The 14,998-nt window shown below is 38.2% G+C and overlaps 3 protein-coding genes across 4 annotated transcripts in view; 1 reads left to right on the forward strand and 2 right to left on the reverse strand.

Moving 5' to 3' along the window:
* The window catches only part of CFAP57 (cilia and flagella associated protein 57), a 28,134-nt gene extending 27,035 nt beyond the window's left edge, over positions 1-1,099 (reverse strand). For both annotated transcript variants that reach the window (XM_070939638.1, XM_070939639.1), the window contains exon 1: positions 943-1,099. In XM_070939638.1, the coding sequence (XP_070795739.1) occupies positions 943-1,099 (157 nt within the window). The remainder of the gene's footprint in view (positions 1-942) is intronic.
* A 388-nt stretch (positions 1,100-1,487) lies between these two features.
* EBNA1BP2 (EBNA1 binding protein 2) lies at positions 1,488-10,907 on the forward strand. Its single transcript, XM_070939641.1, has 10 exons — positions 1,488-1,562; positions 2,633-2,747; positions 4,569-4,652; positions 5,323-5,489; positions 6,002-6,125; positions 7,703-7,792; positions 7,991-8,066; positions 8,872-8,965; positions 10,344-10,506; positions 10,615-10,907. The coding sequence occupies exons 2-10, from the start codon at positions 2,673-2,675 to the stop codon at positions 10,660-10,662; spliced, it is 921 nt and encodes a 306-aa protein (XP_070795742.1). The 5' UTR covers positions 1,488-1,562; positions 2,633-2,672; the 3' UTR covers positions 10,663-10,907.
* Positions 10,908-11,436: 529 nt separating this feature from the next.
* CFAP144 (cilia and flagella associated protein 144) lies at positions 11,437-14,724 on the reverse strand. The gene is made up of 4 exons (XM_070939642.1): positions 14,505-14,724; positions 13,613-13,672; positions 11,962-12,065; positions 11,437-11,703 (listed from the first exon to the last, which is right to left on the reverse strand). The coding sequence occupies exons 1-4, from the start codon at positions 14,638-14,640 to the stop codon at positions 11,593-11,595; spliced, it is 411 nt and encodes a 136-aa protein (XP_070795743.1). The 5' UTR covers positions 14,641-14,724; the 3' UTR covers positions 11,437-11,592.
* Positions 14,725-14,998: the final 274 nt, after the last annotated feature.

Here is a 14,998-nt window from a genome sequence, read left to right on the forward strand (position 1 = left end):
TAGTGAAAACAAACTTTGTACCTCACATTTGGAAAGAATGAATAATGTAAAATAGCTATCTTCCCCCAAATTGTTATCTCAATATGCTACTTATGAGAGCCAGTATGATTAATGTGTTGAATTATGATGTTGGAGACCCATGTTGTAATCTATTCTCATCCATGGAAGCTCACTGGTGACTTAAGGTCAGTCACTTTCTCTCAGACCAACTAACATTGGACTTAACACCATACATAGTTTTAAAGTTTTCAAATTCGTTAGTTTATGAGTTTATAGTGGTCCTTGACTTATGACCACAATTGAGCCCAATTGTTGTTAAATGGGACATTTGTTAAATGGGACGTTTGTCCCATTTTACAATCTTTCTTGCCTATAGTTATTAAGTGAATCACTGCAACTGAGAAGTTAGTAGCCTGGTTGCTAAATGAATCTGTTTTCCCCATTGACTTTGCTTGTCAGAAGTTTGCAAAAGGTGATCACATGACCTTGGGACACAACAATGGTCATAAATATGAACCAGTTGCCAAGTATCTGAATTTTGATCACACGATCAAAGGGACGCTACAAAGGTCGTAACTGTGAAAAATACTCATTAATCACATTGTTCAGTGCCATTGTAACTTTGAACCGCCGCTAAACGAACTGTTGTAAATTGAGGACCACCTGTATTTAAATCCTGCAAGCGAAGAGAGAAAACAACAAACAATATATAAGAACCATTATCTCTTTGTAAGAGTATTATAGTCAAAGGAAACAGTTTCAAGGGTGTAGAACTTTCCCCTTCAGGGCTGAAGAAGCTTCTTGGATGAGAAGTGAAACGTCTTCAAAGAAAAACCAGAAAATCCAGTTGCCTCTTGAAAAAACACCTTTGGGTTTCTCCCTTCTTGTATCGGAATCAGAAATGATAGAGGGAAAAGGGGGGAGGGGGATTAGCTAATTTACCTGGGATGAACTTCTGCCATTTCTGTTCTATGTGGTATTTCACACAGCTATTTCCCGCGGGGTAGACTATTATCTGCTCATCAAAAAAGCAAATATTATTTGCTACACGGGACTGGAACCCAAAGATGTGGAGAGCCTGAGCCACAATCACTGACATGGCGACTGAATTCAGAAGGCTGTGTGAGAAAGAGGAGAGACAAACGGGAGAGGATTTATTAGGCGGAGGGGGTCTTTCCCTTCACGGATAAACCTCCCTGGGACGGGGCTCTTCGGCTACTCTCGTCGGTCTCGCTCCTTCTGTTCGTTGCTCGCTCCGATCCGTTTTCAAAAATTGCTACCAACTGCCCAGAATTCTCCCTCAGGACCTCAGCCCCGCTCGTGAAAAGAGTAGGAAGAAGATGCGCCCCTAAGGCTGAGCGCGAGGGAAGAGAAGGGGTTGCCATGGCGACAGCGTCCCCAGGACAAGGCTAACAATTTGGCGGAGCGGAACCGGAAATAGATGGAACAGCCACGGAAAGCGGAAGTCCCCCTTTTTTTTTTTTAACAATTCCTCGTGGTGGATGGCTGAAGGGGCATTTTTTCGGGCTAAGTTGAATTCACCGGGGGACCGGTTGATCAAAGTGAGTAGGACGCCTTTAGAAATTTAAAAAGAAACATCTAAAGCTCGCAGACAACAAAAGCATCGATCATAGCTTATCTAAAATAGAGACCGCATCGAATTTCTTAAGCAGATAGTTAATGGAGTGGATTCCGAAGAATGGAAGGAATTTTAGATTCGGTTTAATGCAAAATTAATAATTGGAGAGAGAGGGGTAATTGGACATTCAATAGGCTGTAGATGATCATGTTTTGTATTTTGTTTATTTTCAAAGCAAAAAAAAAAAGATGGAAATTACAAAATACCGATATGACATGGAATACCTTTGCATTTAATTTAAAGTGACTGTTCCAAGGGGAGGGGGATTTCCTTATATAGAGGCTTGGATTAAAACAAATATAAAGCAAAGTCATGATAGTTAAAACACTTTAGTACTTTTCACAAATACTTTTAGTACTTTATGATAGTTAAACACTTTAGTACGTTCAATAGTACTTTTTAACTATTAAATCAGGTTTTAGATTAGTTGAGAGTTATGTTTGATAAAGCATAATTATTTTATTTTTTATTTATTAATCATATTTCTATGCCGCCCACTCTCCGAGGACTCTGGACAGTATACTAAATAGCATATTGCCCCCAACAATCTGGGTCCTCATTTTACCCACCTCGGAAGGATGGTAGTCTGAGTCAACCTTGAACTAGCAGTCAGCTGAAGTAGCTGCAGTACAGCACTCTAACCACTGCGCCACCTTGGCTCTATAACTATAATCATAGTTAAAGAGTGTAGAATCCTTATTTTTAAAAGAGTCCAGGTCAAATGTACAGACCTGTACAGGTCATGTACAGAAAAATACTTTCCAGGTTAAATTGAAATTGACATGTTGTTTTTCATGTATACAGTTATTTTAAACATTGATGCATAATAGCTCCTAATTTAATAGAGCTTATGTATGGATGGGGAAAACCTCATCAATTAACATTGTCTGTGCCTTGCTGAGGGAAGGATGAAGTTAGCAGTCCAATTCTGAATTTGTTCCATGGCTTGAATTTGCAGTATGTTGTCTGATTATTTTCTTGGTTTTGATGTAGCTTGGAGGCAAAATCCAAACATCTCAAAAAGCAGTCTAAGATGCCGCCCATAGCAATGGAGCAAGAATTGTCATTATCCTCTGATTCTGAAGAATCTGTTATAGCAGATCAAGAGGTATGTTTGGCACCTGAGAAATACCCCAATATTCTAGTAGTGTGTAAACTATAGGAATGAAACATTAAATTAACATTTAAGCTGAATTTTAAATGATCTTGTGTGAATTGATAAATGCAGGCTGATATGGAGCACTGCTGTTTTGGAACAGTGCTTTGGAGGTCTTTAAGCAGTTGGACAACTATTTGCCTGAAATGATATAGGACCTGCCTGAGCAGGGGGTTGGACTAGAAAACCTCCAAGGTCCCTTCCAACTCTATTATTCTGCTTTAATTTGTCTAGGACAATTATACACAATTTCAATAATCTTAAAATTTATAGCTGCTTTAGATTACTTGTAGCTGCATTGTAATCAGAGATATGTGTTTATTTAAATAGCTAAAATAATTCTATTTAATATTTATACAAGGTGTTTCAAATATTCAAAACATGATTATCGTAAAGGTAGAGATATCTGTAAGGGAGAGTCTATAGAGATTCTCAGTCATCCAGGTCATGGTTGTCCCAAAAGTGCTTTTTCAGGAGGCAACTGGACTTTCTTGGTTTTTCTTTGAAGATGTTTCGCTTCTCCAGAAGTTGGAGGAGCTTCATCATTGGAAGCTTTCAAGAAGAGACTGGATTGCCATTTGTCAGAAATGGTGTAGGGTCTCCTGCTTGGGCGTGGGGGGAGGGGCAGGGTTGGCCTAGAAGAGCTACAAGGTCCCTTCCAACTCTGTTAATCTGTTAAAGCTTCTTCAGCTCTGACTAGATGGTGGGGAATGGAAGGATTTATATTCCTTGCGGACAGCTGGTCATTTGCATCCTTTTAGAGCAGCGGTCACCAACTGGTAGTCCTGAGGATCACTGGTGGTCCGTGAGAAAATTTTGGTGGTCTACAGAAAAATAATTTGCATTTTTTATATTGCACTAAATACTATTTATCTTTTTTTTAAAAAAATGATATTAGTGGTCTGTGGGATTTAAAATTACGAATTTAGTAGTCCCTGAGGTCTGAAAGATTGGCAACCCCTGTTTTAGAGGGTTGATGAAGCACTTGGAGGTTTATCGCTGACTCTGAGGATACAAAGAAAACGTCTTCAAAGAAAAAACAAAGTCTAGTTGCCTCCTGAAAAAGCACCTTTGGGACATCTGTAAGGGAGATAACTGACAATTAGACATTGGTATGCAAGTACTGTACATAAAGATGGTAATTGTGTTGTGATGTAACTATGCACATGTTTCCATTTTTGTATTATCATGACTTGCTATATTGTATTAAGATAATGATATCCTTGATTAGAACTTAACCCATGATGACTACATTAACTCAACCATGAATGGGTATAGAAATGGTTTGTCATTGTCTTTCTGCAGGAATGTACCTGCAACCATAGAATTCCTTGATTGTCTCCCTGTAATCTTACCCTTTTTAGGGTCTGAGGCCAGATAAGGTTGACCAATTGTCACTAAGATGAGGCTGAATTATCTTAGTAATAATTAAAACAGTTTGTTATCCCAAATAGGTTAAGGGGCTGTGCCTGAAGGTATAGTGAGTTTAGGTTTGCATATTAACTGTGTTAATGACAGTATTAGTTACTGTGCCACACTTAAGAATTGCACAGTGCAATACATAGTATCTAATCTAAACCAGAAATGCTCATGTGGCATCAGGATAAATGCTATAGCTTGGAAATCACTGACCAAGTGTTTCTTTTCCCTTGTGTGCTCATTTATGTGCTTTGACGTCACATGCTCACTTCTATTATCAATGGGATCAGTTTTATATTTGTATATATTAATTTTGTAATGTGTTAACATAAATACTACCTTTTTTCAATGTAGCTTCAGGAAGCCTTTGCTAAAGGTTCATTGAAACCGGGCTTAAATATTGTGTTGGAGGGACGACCAAAAACCTTTAATAATGTGGTAAGTACTATGATATCAGTTGTTTGCACTTTTTTGGTTGTTTTTGAACAACTCAATGTTTACTTCGTATTTTTAAACATCAGCCTTTTAGTACACTGAATTGGAATTCTAAATTCAACACCAAGCATTCAAGGGTTGCGTCTATTTATCTGACAGCTCGGTGTGTCCAGCCTTTTAGATTAGGTGTCGTTGATTGGTTACAAGCTTTAACTCCTTGATTTTTGAAAAAAAAAAAAGTTAAAAATGTTGGCAAGTAAAATATTCCATTTATAAAGGTACAGTGTTTTCAGTTTGGTATATTATGAACGTACTATACCATAATATGAACGTAATACGAACGTAATAGAGACTAGTGGAGCATGCTGCCAGTGTAACAAAGCACTACATTTTCTATGTACTGTAGATCTTTGTTAGGAAGATCTTAAACTCAGAATACCTAACATTCATTGATTAGAATTTTTAAATATTGCACATTTTGTCTGATGGGCATATAACTGGAATCTGGCTTTTTGAGAGAAATTGGTGTGTTAGTGCAAAATCATATTGCTTGCTTTAAAATGAATATCATCTGCAACCATTCTGAGTGGTAGTTTGGATAATATGATGTATTAACTGATATGGAGAAACATCTAAGCATTGTGGTTATGTAGAATTAATATGATCTTCCTAGGATGGATTGAAACGATGCTTGTCTGAATTCCAAAGAAACCTGTCCTGGGTCGAAAGGCTTGATATTACCTCTCCGCTGCAAACAAATGTCACAGGTGCAGCTTCTAAGAACATAGTTGAAAAGGATTCTGTTGACCCTGAAGATGACTTTAAAAGAGAAATGAACTTGTAAGTCTTAATGTATAAGGCAAAAGTTTCTCTTATGCTGGGAGTCTTATATGCAGCCTTTGTTTCATTCTCATGCACAATAGATGATACAGTATGAGTTCATATGAAGTGCTAGACAGGTCGACATAGGACACTAATCCATAATGAATGGATTCTTATATACGAAACAAAAGTAATATAGCTTAATAATGTGTGTTAACTGGTCCATCACACTATGTATAAGCTATATGTTGATATAATGTTAATAATAAGTTCTTTTACTTCCCACTGCACATGTAACAACTTATTAGCATATTGACACTATTTGTATAGCTGCAGTTGTTTGACAATGCATATTAAAAAGCTTACCTCTTGAGTGCCTCCATAGCAGCAATGATTTCAGCTGGAAAAGGCAGCTAGATTAGATATTTTTTATTTCAGTGAAGTGTATGTTTAATAGGCCACAAATCCTGAATTTTTTGGAATATTTAGCCACTGATTAGAAATAGTAATGTTGGTTCTGATTTCCCCAGTTATCATCAAGCCCAAGCCTCTGTTCTGGAAGCGTTACCTCGGTTACATCAGTTTAAAATCCCCACAAGGCGGCCTGATGATTATTTTGCAGAGATGGCAAAAACCGATCAGCAGATGCAAAAAGTAAGATTTATAAGTCTTCAATTTCACACCTCTTCTAGCTGTCATTATTAATGAGCGTTGCTCTGTGGGAGAGAAACTTGTGTCACATCTGTTCTAGAATTTTGAAGATATTGGTTTCAAAGCTTGCACAGGAATGTAGAAGTGGGAATTAATGTGATATGTTTACATAATTGACAAGAGTAACATTAAGCCTCCTAATCTTCACATAACTAATAGTTAAAGTTATATACTGTAGCATAATTTATGCAGCTAAAAGTCCTGTAATATAGAAGGTCCTGTTACCTTGCTATCCTGCAGTGCTCTTCCTTCACTCATTCTTGATAAAAGATAATGGGACCAATAGGACATAGACCTGTATTGTTGTTTAGTTATTTTGAGATATGCTGTTTATTGTTTTAGCACAGAATATTACTAGGAATTTACTATTGGAGTCATATTTCTACTTCTCTAAATTCCTTTTTAGAACATACAGAATAAGTTGTTAGATTTTATTACTTCTATGGAATTATATTGTATATAGTTATGCTGAATCCTCCTTGGTAACAATATTGAAATTAATATTGTACCTTTGGTCTTTTATTTATTCCATAGCTTTTAATCATCTACTTATCTTTCTATTTTATATATATGCGAAATAGTTTCATATGGAAATTTATAGTTAGTATTATTTATGCCAGTGAATATCTAAAATAAAACAAGTGAACATCTACTGGAAAAAACAGGAAACAGATATGTAAAAACAATGTTTAGTTTTCACAATATCTTAGATTATTAATTTTAAGACATAATGCATTGTATTTAATGTTTCTGTTCATGCTTTTATGTTTTTTATCAACTTTTATCTGAGCTACCTGAAGTCTTGGCAACTTTGGTGGGCTAAACATTTTAATAAATGAAACCTATCTCATTTCTTCATTTCCCCCTTATAATTCAGGCTGATCTTTTTCCCTGTGGGGAGTTTACCTCTCCCCCTTAGAAATATCCATTTAGCTTTTATTTATAGATTAGATTTTTATCCCACCTTTATTATTTTATATGTAATTCAAGGCAGCAAATACTATAGTGTTTTTAGGGGAGATTTCTACAAAAAGGGGGGATTCAGTCCTACAATGTCCCTTATTGATAAAGAAAGAGAGGACAGCTTTTATTTTATTTTCAAATTTTTTTAAAAGATTAAAATTAAGTTATATTGGGATATGGCTCCACTCAGTTTTGGAGTGACGTGCAGTGTGAAGCTAGTGTGGTCCTTAAGTTAGTGAAAGTTGCCATCTAAAGTTATAATACATTTGGGGCATTGAATATGTATTTGTGTGCTTAAAATAGCTTTTTGCTTTGACTATTATGTGTTATGGTTGGATATGTATTCTGACATGGCTATCTTGCCTAGTGTGAAATGCTGGTGAACCTTGTCAGAATAGGCCCTGAAGATGCAAAGTGATGATAAAATTTAATAACATATTTAAAATGCTGTAGCATTGTTACAAAAACCTGAAAAAGTCTTTGTCATGTCTAAACAGTAGGAGTATGCTTTCATCTGCTAAAAAAATAACAACAAAAACCATATTGTTTTGCATTAGATTCGTGAAAAGCTGAAGAGCAAAAAAGAATCTATGGAAAAGTCTGAAAAGGCCAAACAACTCCGTGCCCTAAGAAAATACGGCAAACAGGTACACTTGCAGTTGGATGACAAAAATCTTTTCAATTCATTCAAACTGTTTTGCTTGGAAGATTTTCAGTCAAGAGACAGAATTCCTCAGAAGCTATATGAGAACCATATATATCTGCAAATCCATAAAATTGGAAAATTTTGGAAAAGTTCAGGTACAAGGGAGAGCAAGGCTCATGTTTGATTTTCTTGTTGATAGATTCAAATTGACGTGTTGCAGAAGAGACAGAAAGAGAAGTCCACAATGTTGAATGCAGTCAAAAAATATCAGAAGGGTGAGTCACTTCCTTCCCACCTCTCAATTTTAGAAAAAGAGTAAGAAGCTGTGATAACAAGAAAACATGAGTTTCAGCATCAGCTGCTTAATAAAGGCTTGTTGTGCCAGTAAATAGTCTGCTATGGCTGAATCATCGAACCAACTATATGTTGGTAACAGTTTTATATTTACAACTGGACAATCAGTACCTATGTTAACTGATAAGGGATCCTCCATTAAATGTCAGCTATGGTCACTTGCTTCTGTTCATAGTTTTTCTGCAGACTTCTGATTTTCTGCAGACTTTCTCCTTTTGCCTACTTTTCTCCATTCTATTAATTCACTACAAAAAAAAGAAAAAGTAGAATGTGGATTGTAGCCACCGACAGATTTCAGTGGCTCTGTAAGCCTTGTTTAATAGCTGCATCAGTCAGCTGACCTTTTCATATAGACAGCTGAAATAAAGAAAATTTGAGGACAGAAGAGTGGCTATTTTGTGAATAATTGGCTTATGAACTTAAAACAAACTACCAGTTTCAGAGATGCTCACCTCAAAATACTGTCTGATCCATTTTCTGGTTGATAGATTTGGGAATCTAGTAAGATCACTGTAAATTTAACAAGCTCAATGTTATGTCATTTGGTAGTCAGTGATTGGATGTATTTGGGACTTTCTAAAAAGTAAATGCTTCTTTATGTTAAGATAACCATAGAATAACTTTCTTTAAATTTGGTTTGATATGCATAAAATATTATAGAACTTTGGGATCCAAGGGTTAAGAGCGCCAGAAGGCTGTAGCCACTTATTCCTTTTTTCATGTAAGGTCTCTTGGACAAGCTGGAATTCCTGGAAGGTGAAAAATCATCTGAACCTCAGAAGAAGAAGGAAGGAACAGAGAGACAGCCAATAAAGAAGGGGTAAGAATGAAGTGCATCTTTGTTCTGAATATGAGTCTTTTGTAATAAAATGGAATGGAATAGAATAAAATAGAAGATTTGGAAGGGATCTTGGATGTCATGTAGTCCAACTCCCTACATGAGCAGGGGAGTCTATACCAGGGGTCTTCATGGTTGGAGACCTCTGGTCTATACCATTTCAGACAAGTGGCTGTCCACACAACCAAGAGCAAAGGTTGATCCACGAAGAAAGGTTATCATAATTTCTGTGGTGCAATTTCTTTATTTGGGGGGCTGTCAGTGATTGTATGCACTCTCTATCATTTTCAAGACTTTTAAAAAGTGTCTTTTAGAAGCCTTAATAACTGAACGAAATAAAGGAGTGAGCATCATGTATAAAATCATCTAAAATGAATTACCGTATTTTTTGGACTATAAGATGCTCCGGATTATTTTTGGGGAGGAAAACAAGAAAAAAAAAATCTGCCTCTGCCTTCCCAGCAATTTGCCTCCTTGCAGCAAACAGTCTGGTCAGCTTCAGCACAGCCTGGTTTAGCACAAGCAGCTGATTTGCGGTTGGATCTGCCTCTCAGAATCCCACCTATCAGCTGTTCTAGGCTGTGGGGATTGCCACCGTCGCCTCCATGCGCTCCATTTTCAGCCTCTGTGTTTCCCGTTTTTGGCCTCCGTGCACCCCATTTTCGACCCGTTCCAGGCGGCGGGGATTGGTGGAGCAGCGGTAATCCCCGCCACTTGAAACAGGCTGAAAATGGGGCGTGCGGAGGCAGCAATAGGCAGCAGTGGTGGTGATACCTGCAGCCTGAAACAGCTGATAGGCGGGATTCTGGGAGGCAGATCCAACCGCCAATCAGCTGCTCGTGCTAAATCAGGCTATGCTGAAACTGACCATGCTGCTTGCTGCAAGGAAGCAAATTGCTGGGAGGCAGAGGCCAAAGGCTGGGGGCCAGCGGGTGGGTGGAGCTTGGGCAACATTTGCTGTATAAGACACAGACATTTCCACCCACTTTTTTGGGGGTGGGGGGGGTGGAGTGCGTCTTATACACCGAAAAATACGGAATATCATAAATATGAACATTTAAAACCTGAATTTCCAAAATGCAAGAACTGTCTTATAAAACAGAACTATGTTGCGACTTGTACATATGGAGAAAATTTAAATCAGGTGCTGACATCTAGCATTTAGAAAATGATATTGAATAGAGATTGAATAGTCTTTTTGCTAGATTAAGAGGAATGTTTACTGAAACCGAGTCTGGCAGAAAGTGTAATATTTGGCTATTTTGAAGAAACAGAACATGTATGGGCCAAAGTTTCTTTCTTTTTTTTATTTGTAGGAACAAATACCTAGTCGTGACTGACATCTTGTCTTTTCTTTCAGACCAAATGCAAAAAGACGCTACAAGAATCAGAAATTTGGCTTTGGTGGCAGAAAGAAAGGGTCCAAATGGAACACCAAGGAAAGCTACAATGATGTGTCCAGCTTCCGTGCTAGCAAAGCCCATAAGAAGGGAAGTGGAAAAGCAGGAAAAAAGGGTGCCAAAGTAAGTTACAGTTGGGTTATTACATGCTACAATTGCATCACTAGAGGAGCAAGTATGACTATTCTGGTAAGACTAGTGAATTCTATATTTTTTTCCCTCTCTTTTCAGAAGAGGCCTGGCAAAAAGATGAGGCAGAAAATTAAGAGCCGTTCGTGATCAGGATTGGAAATGGAATGACATTTTGAGCCCAGCTCCATACACAATATTGGCATATAACCATGAACAGATATGGAATGTGAACCTCCCTGGTTATGGGTGTGCTGTGGCATGGCAGATGTTTCTGTTTGATCCTGAGCACAATACTATTCACACACAAATGACAAATAGATGCTTTTTGTTGCCTTTCCTTTCAGACTAGTTTGAAAATTCCTTAAATGAATTAAAAATTATCGATGGGTTCATCCTCCTTCTTCAAGGTTTGGAAAGATGCATACTGGAATAATTGGGGAGGATATCAAAGTCTTCCAATTCTTTGCCTATCATGCAAAAGCAATGTAGGGCCTGCAAGTATGGCAGTAGCGCCCATGTTTGACCTCTTCATTACTTCCTTCACATAATGGCACTCGATTGCTCCCACCCTTTGAGTATCATTTATTATTTTTTTATTATTCGTATTTCTATGCCGCTCACTCTCCGAGGACTCTGGGCGGCTTACACCAAAGACAGTATACTAAATAGCATATTGCTCCCAACAATCTGGGTCCTCATTTTACCCACCTCGGAAGGATGGAAGGCTGAGTCAACCTTGAGCCGGTGAGATTTGAACTAGCAGTCAGCTAAAGTAGCTGCAGTACTGCACCCTAACCACTGCGCCATCTCATGAATTGTGCATTGATCACTCATGCATATAAGTACTCGGAGAGATGGCGTAGTTATGGATAAGAAATTCATTGCCTAGGTATCTTATGAAGCACACACACACAATTTGGGAACAAGTTTATTGCAACCGCTAAAAGTTCAAAGAGCAAGACAGCTTACTTTCTTAAAATAACCAATTACAATGACAAGATGATAATCTTGCAGGGCAGAAATCCTAAATGAAAGTTTAACATCTTTACAGTAAGATCCCGCGATGTTACTATGTCCTTATTTACTTTTGGTCATCTGCTTCAGGCGCCACAGAGCAGCCATGTACCTGCTGATTTCAGTGCTCCGACTTGGGAAGTGCAGCCTAGTATCGTTCCGGTTGATACTGATCTGTGAAAGAGAATATGATTATAACATAAGAGTATTGAAATAAAAGAAGGAACAAAATGTTGGATGCTTCAATATAACTTCCTCTCATCTGATAACCCATTTGATGCTACATGAACCCTTTGAAGGCTTTCCTCATGATTCTAATGTTTCAAAATGGTATCATTTTCCTGGGAAGGCTCATCTTAATCATGACAGTACTTCAAAATTTGGGGTGGCACTTGTCCCACAATATTTAGCTCGCCCTGAAATCCTACTTACCAACGGTGTGGAAAACCAACCAATTTCCTGACTTTCACATTGTGGTTCTGCGTATTTCTTGGGTGGCTCAAGTGCAGCATGATGAATAAGCTTTAGGAATTTAGCTGTTGAGTTAAAGCATTGACAGTAATTATTAGGTAGTTTCAATTAGGTGGGTTGAAATAGTAGATGTGTGGAACTAGGTTACTTAGTTATATAAATAGTTTATGTAAATAGTGTGTTCTATTGAACATTTAATGGTATTTTGGTTTGCATATCTTTTACAGATCTGTATCCAGTATTAGGTATTTTTTTTAACTTTGGAATACCGTATATAGTATGCTATTCAAGAAATACTGTCACAAGATGACTGACATAAAATAGAACACCAACCGCATAAAATTTTAGTTTATTAAATTGCTTTAATTGTTCTTTCTGGGAGAAAGCTAAGCAGTTTTGGCAGGCGTTTATATCTTGTATGTTTAATGAAGCAAAAATGCAAGACATACATTCCTTTTGACATAATACTTCAGTGTGAAACTATGCATTTAACCTTTTCCTGTTTTTAATGCAAAATTGTAGTTCATGAATAATTTCTATCCAATAACATGCTCATATTTTTGTGTCATGGATTCTCATTCTGATCTAGATTTTGTCCTTCTGAAAATTGATTTTGCTTGGCATCTGGTTCCCTTCCAATTCCAAGAAATCTTCTATCCTGCTATTAAGTTTTAAACAATACGTTGTATAATTTATAGACATACAAAATATTGCAGAAGATACTTGTTTGAAAATGTGGGAGACAAAAAAAAGTTCCGCACTTGATCTCGGCCAAGAAGCAACTCTTACACCCATCTAAGGTGCTCACTTTTCATTTTAGAGTACTTTTAGATTTGTGTTTGTGTTTTGTTTCACATTCTGATGAGAGAGACGTTCCCTGAGGATGGGCTCCAGCACGAGGCCAACAGCTTTGAAGACTAAACCTCTGGTCCCAGTGACCGACCCAGAGTGGATCCTGCAAAGTAGATTTAGTTATATTTTCTCTTCCCCCCCCTTACCTCATGCCCTAATTTCTTTGCAGAATTTTACACAATGTTTAGTTAACCCAAAAGGGAATAATATGATTGAAATAGGCTTGTGTGAATAAAAGGGCTGTAGCCAAATTTTATGGCACCATTTTAAAGACAGGACATGTAAGCGCTTTTTTGAACTTTTAAGAAAACAAAGGAAGTACCATTAGTAATAGGTGCCTTGGGTGCAATCCCAAAACAACGAGCACCATCGGCATTGACAAATTCACCATAAATCAATTGAAAAACCCAGCTTTACTTGGAACAGCTTACATCTTGTGACAATGTCTGTAATATCACCAAACATCCACACTGCCTATCCCAGGTCCTTGGAAAGGGCTTAATAGGTGGACAAAAATGCCACATCCAATCTGAACATCTGGCTAACTACGATGAACCATAATAAAATTAAGACATCCTAGGTGCTTGTGAAAAACTGCATATGAAAGTTAAAGGACTGGCAGCTGTGACTTCACAGTTTTGTGAACGGATAGTAATAATACTGATACCAGTCTAAACATCTGGCTCACTTGCAACCAACCATAATAATAAAATATCAGTGGCATCCATAACAAACTGCAATTAAAAAAAATGTGTCTTACCATCTTCAGGTTCCTCTAAGTTATCATGCCAAGAGGCAGGTTTCCCAGTTAAGGCATGAACTGGAGAGCAAAAGGAAGATTATGAAATTAGCTATTGCTGATCTTCAAATTAAGGCACTCTTAAACTTTGCTTTAGACTACCATAAAAGAATAAGAAAGTTAATATTTCTCCTTACCTTGCTTTGTTTGGGAACATTTAGTTTGAAATGCTGACTTTTGCAGAACCAAAAACATGCATAGAGAACCCATGATTTCAGCCAGATCTTTATCATTGTTTTGTCCCACTCCCTTTTCATATCAGTATGGCCTACATCAGGTGTTTATTACATTCAATGGCTAGGATACGTTAAAAAAAGGAAGGGAAAGGGAGCAATACACGTAGTCGAGTTACGACCCAAAATTTATGTTGCCGAGTGAAATATTCATTAAGTGAGCTTTTCCCCATTTTACAATTTTTCTCACCACAGTTGTTAAGTGAACCACTGCCGTTGTTGAGAGTGCCACTCTCGAATTGGCCTTTTTAGTCACACTAGATGCTGTTTTAGGACCTCTTTCCAGAGGACGATACCATAGTCTCTTGAGACTGAAGGATGCCAATGCAGTTGATGGTACTGTGTTTGTTAAGTGATTCTGCTTTCCCTGTTGACTTTTGTTTGTTAGAAGGTCGCAAAAGCTGATCACATGCCCCCAGGACTTTGCAAGTGTCGTAAACATGAACCACATGCCAGGCACCTGGATTTTGAACATGTGAATGTGGGGAATCCTGCGGCGGTCGTTAAGTGTGAAAAATCACCACAAATCACTTTTTCAGTGCCCTTGTTACTTTGAACGGTCACTAAATGAACCCTTGTAAATCGAGGACTACCTGTATTTGACAAAACCGCGCACTTGCCTTTCATGAGTGGGTTTAACGCATACTCGGTATGCAGGCGCTGGCATCGCAGCTCTTTCCGGACCGTCTCAGTGAAGATCTTGTTCTGACTGACTGGGTCCAATGGTTCCTTTACGACCCCTTTAATCCCAGCCATGCGGCGTTACTTGGATCACTAGTTCAGTCGCTCCAGGATCTCCTCCGATGTTGTCTCTGGCCGGAGCGTATCCAAGGGCGGAGACCGTCGCTTTCTGGTCTCCCGGCTATTGACTTAAGAACGTCTCAAACCGGGAATCCTAACTCCGCCTCTCCTCTTTTCATTGGCTGAAAAATTAAAGCTTCCCAAGTGCTGATTGGTCGTTGCGGCCGGTCGAGAAATATTTGAATCTGCCTGAGTCTCGCAGCTCAAGCAAGGCAACTTTAAACGTGAGGATGTTTTTTTCAAAACCCGGCTCGGTCGACAGCGGGCTAGAGAAGCGTCTGCTCCGCACCCGCCGCAGGCTTTGAGGGGGTCT

Source organism: Pituophis catenifer, unplaced genomic scaffold, assembly GCF_029215685.1.
Source record: "Pituophis catenifer annectens isolate HBS135680 unplaced genomic scaffold, rPitCat1.0.hap2 SCAF_3, whole genome shotgun sequence".
Lineage (NCBI taxonomy): Eukaryota > Metazoa > Chordata > Lepidosauria > Squamata > Colubridae > Pituophis > Pituophis catenifer.

What these genes read in the sequence shown, in the direction of transcription:
- EBNA1BP2 (XM_070939641.1), top strand. Translation starts at nt 2,673, where the DNA reads ATGCCGCCCATAGCAATGGAGCAAGAATTGTCATTATCCTCTGATTCT. An exon ending in TAAGAAAATACGGCAAACAG is followed by an intron (nt 7,793 to 7,990) that starts GTACACTTGCAG and finishes TCTTGTTGATAG; the next exon opens with ATTCAAATTGACGTGTTGCA. An exon ending in AGACAGCCAATAAAGAAGGG is followed by an intron (nt 8,966 to 10,343) that starts GTAAGAATGAAG and finishes CTTTTCTTTCAG; the next exon opens with ACCAAATGCAAAAAGACGCT.
- CFAP144 (XM_070939642.1), bottom strand. Translation starts at nt 14,640, where the DNA reads ATGGCTGGGATTAAAGGGGTCGTAAAGGAACCATTGGACCCAGTCAGT. An exon ending in GTTAAACCCACTCATGAAAG is followed by an intron (nt 13,673 to 14,504) that starts GCAAGTGCGCGG and finishes TTTGCTCTCCAG; the next exon opens with TTCATGCCTTAACTGGGAAA. An exon ending in CTTAGAGGAACCTGAAGATG is followed by an intron (nt 12,066 to 13,612) that starts GTAAGACACATT and finishes TTAACTCAACAG; the next exon opens with CTAAATTCCTAAAGCTTATT.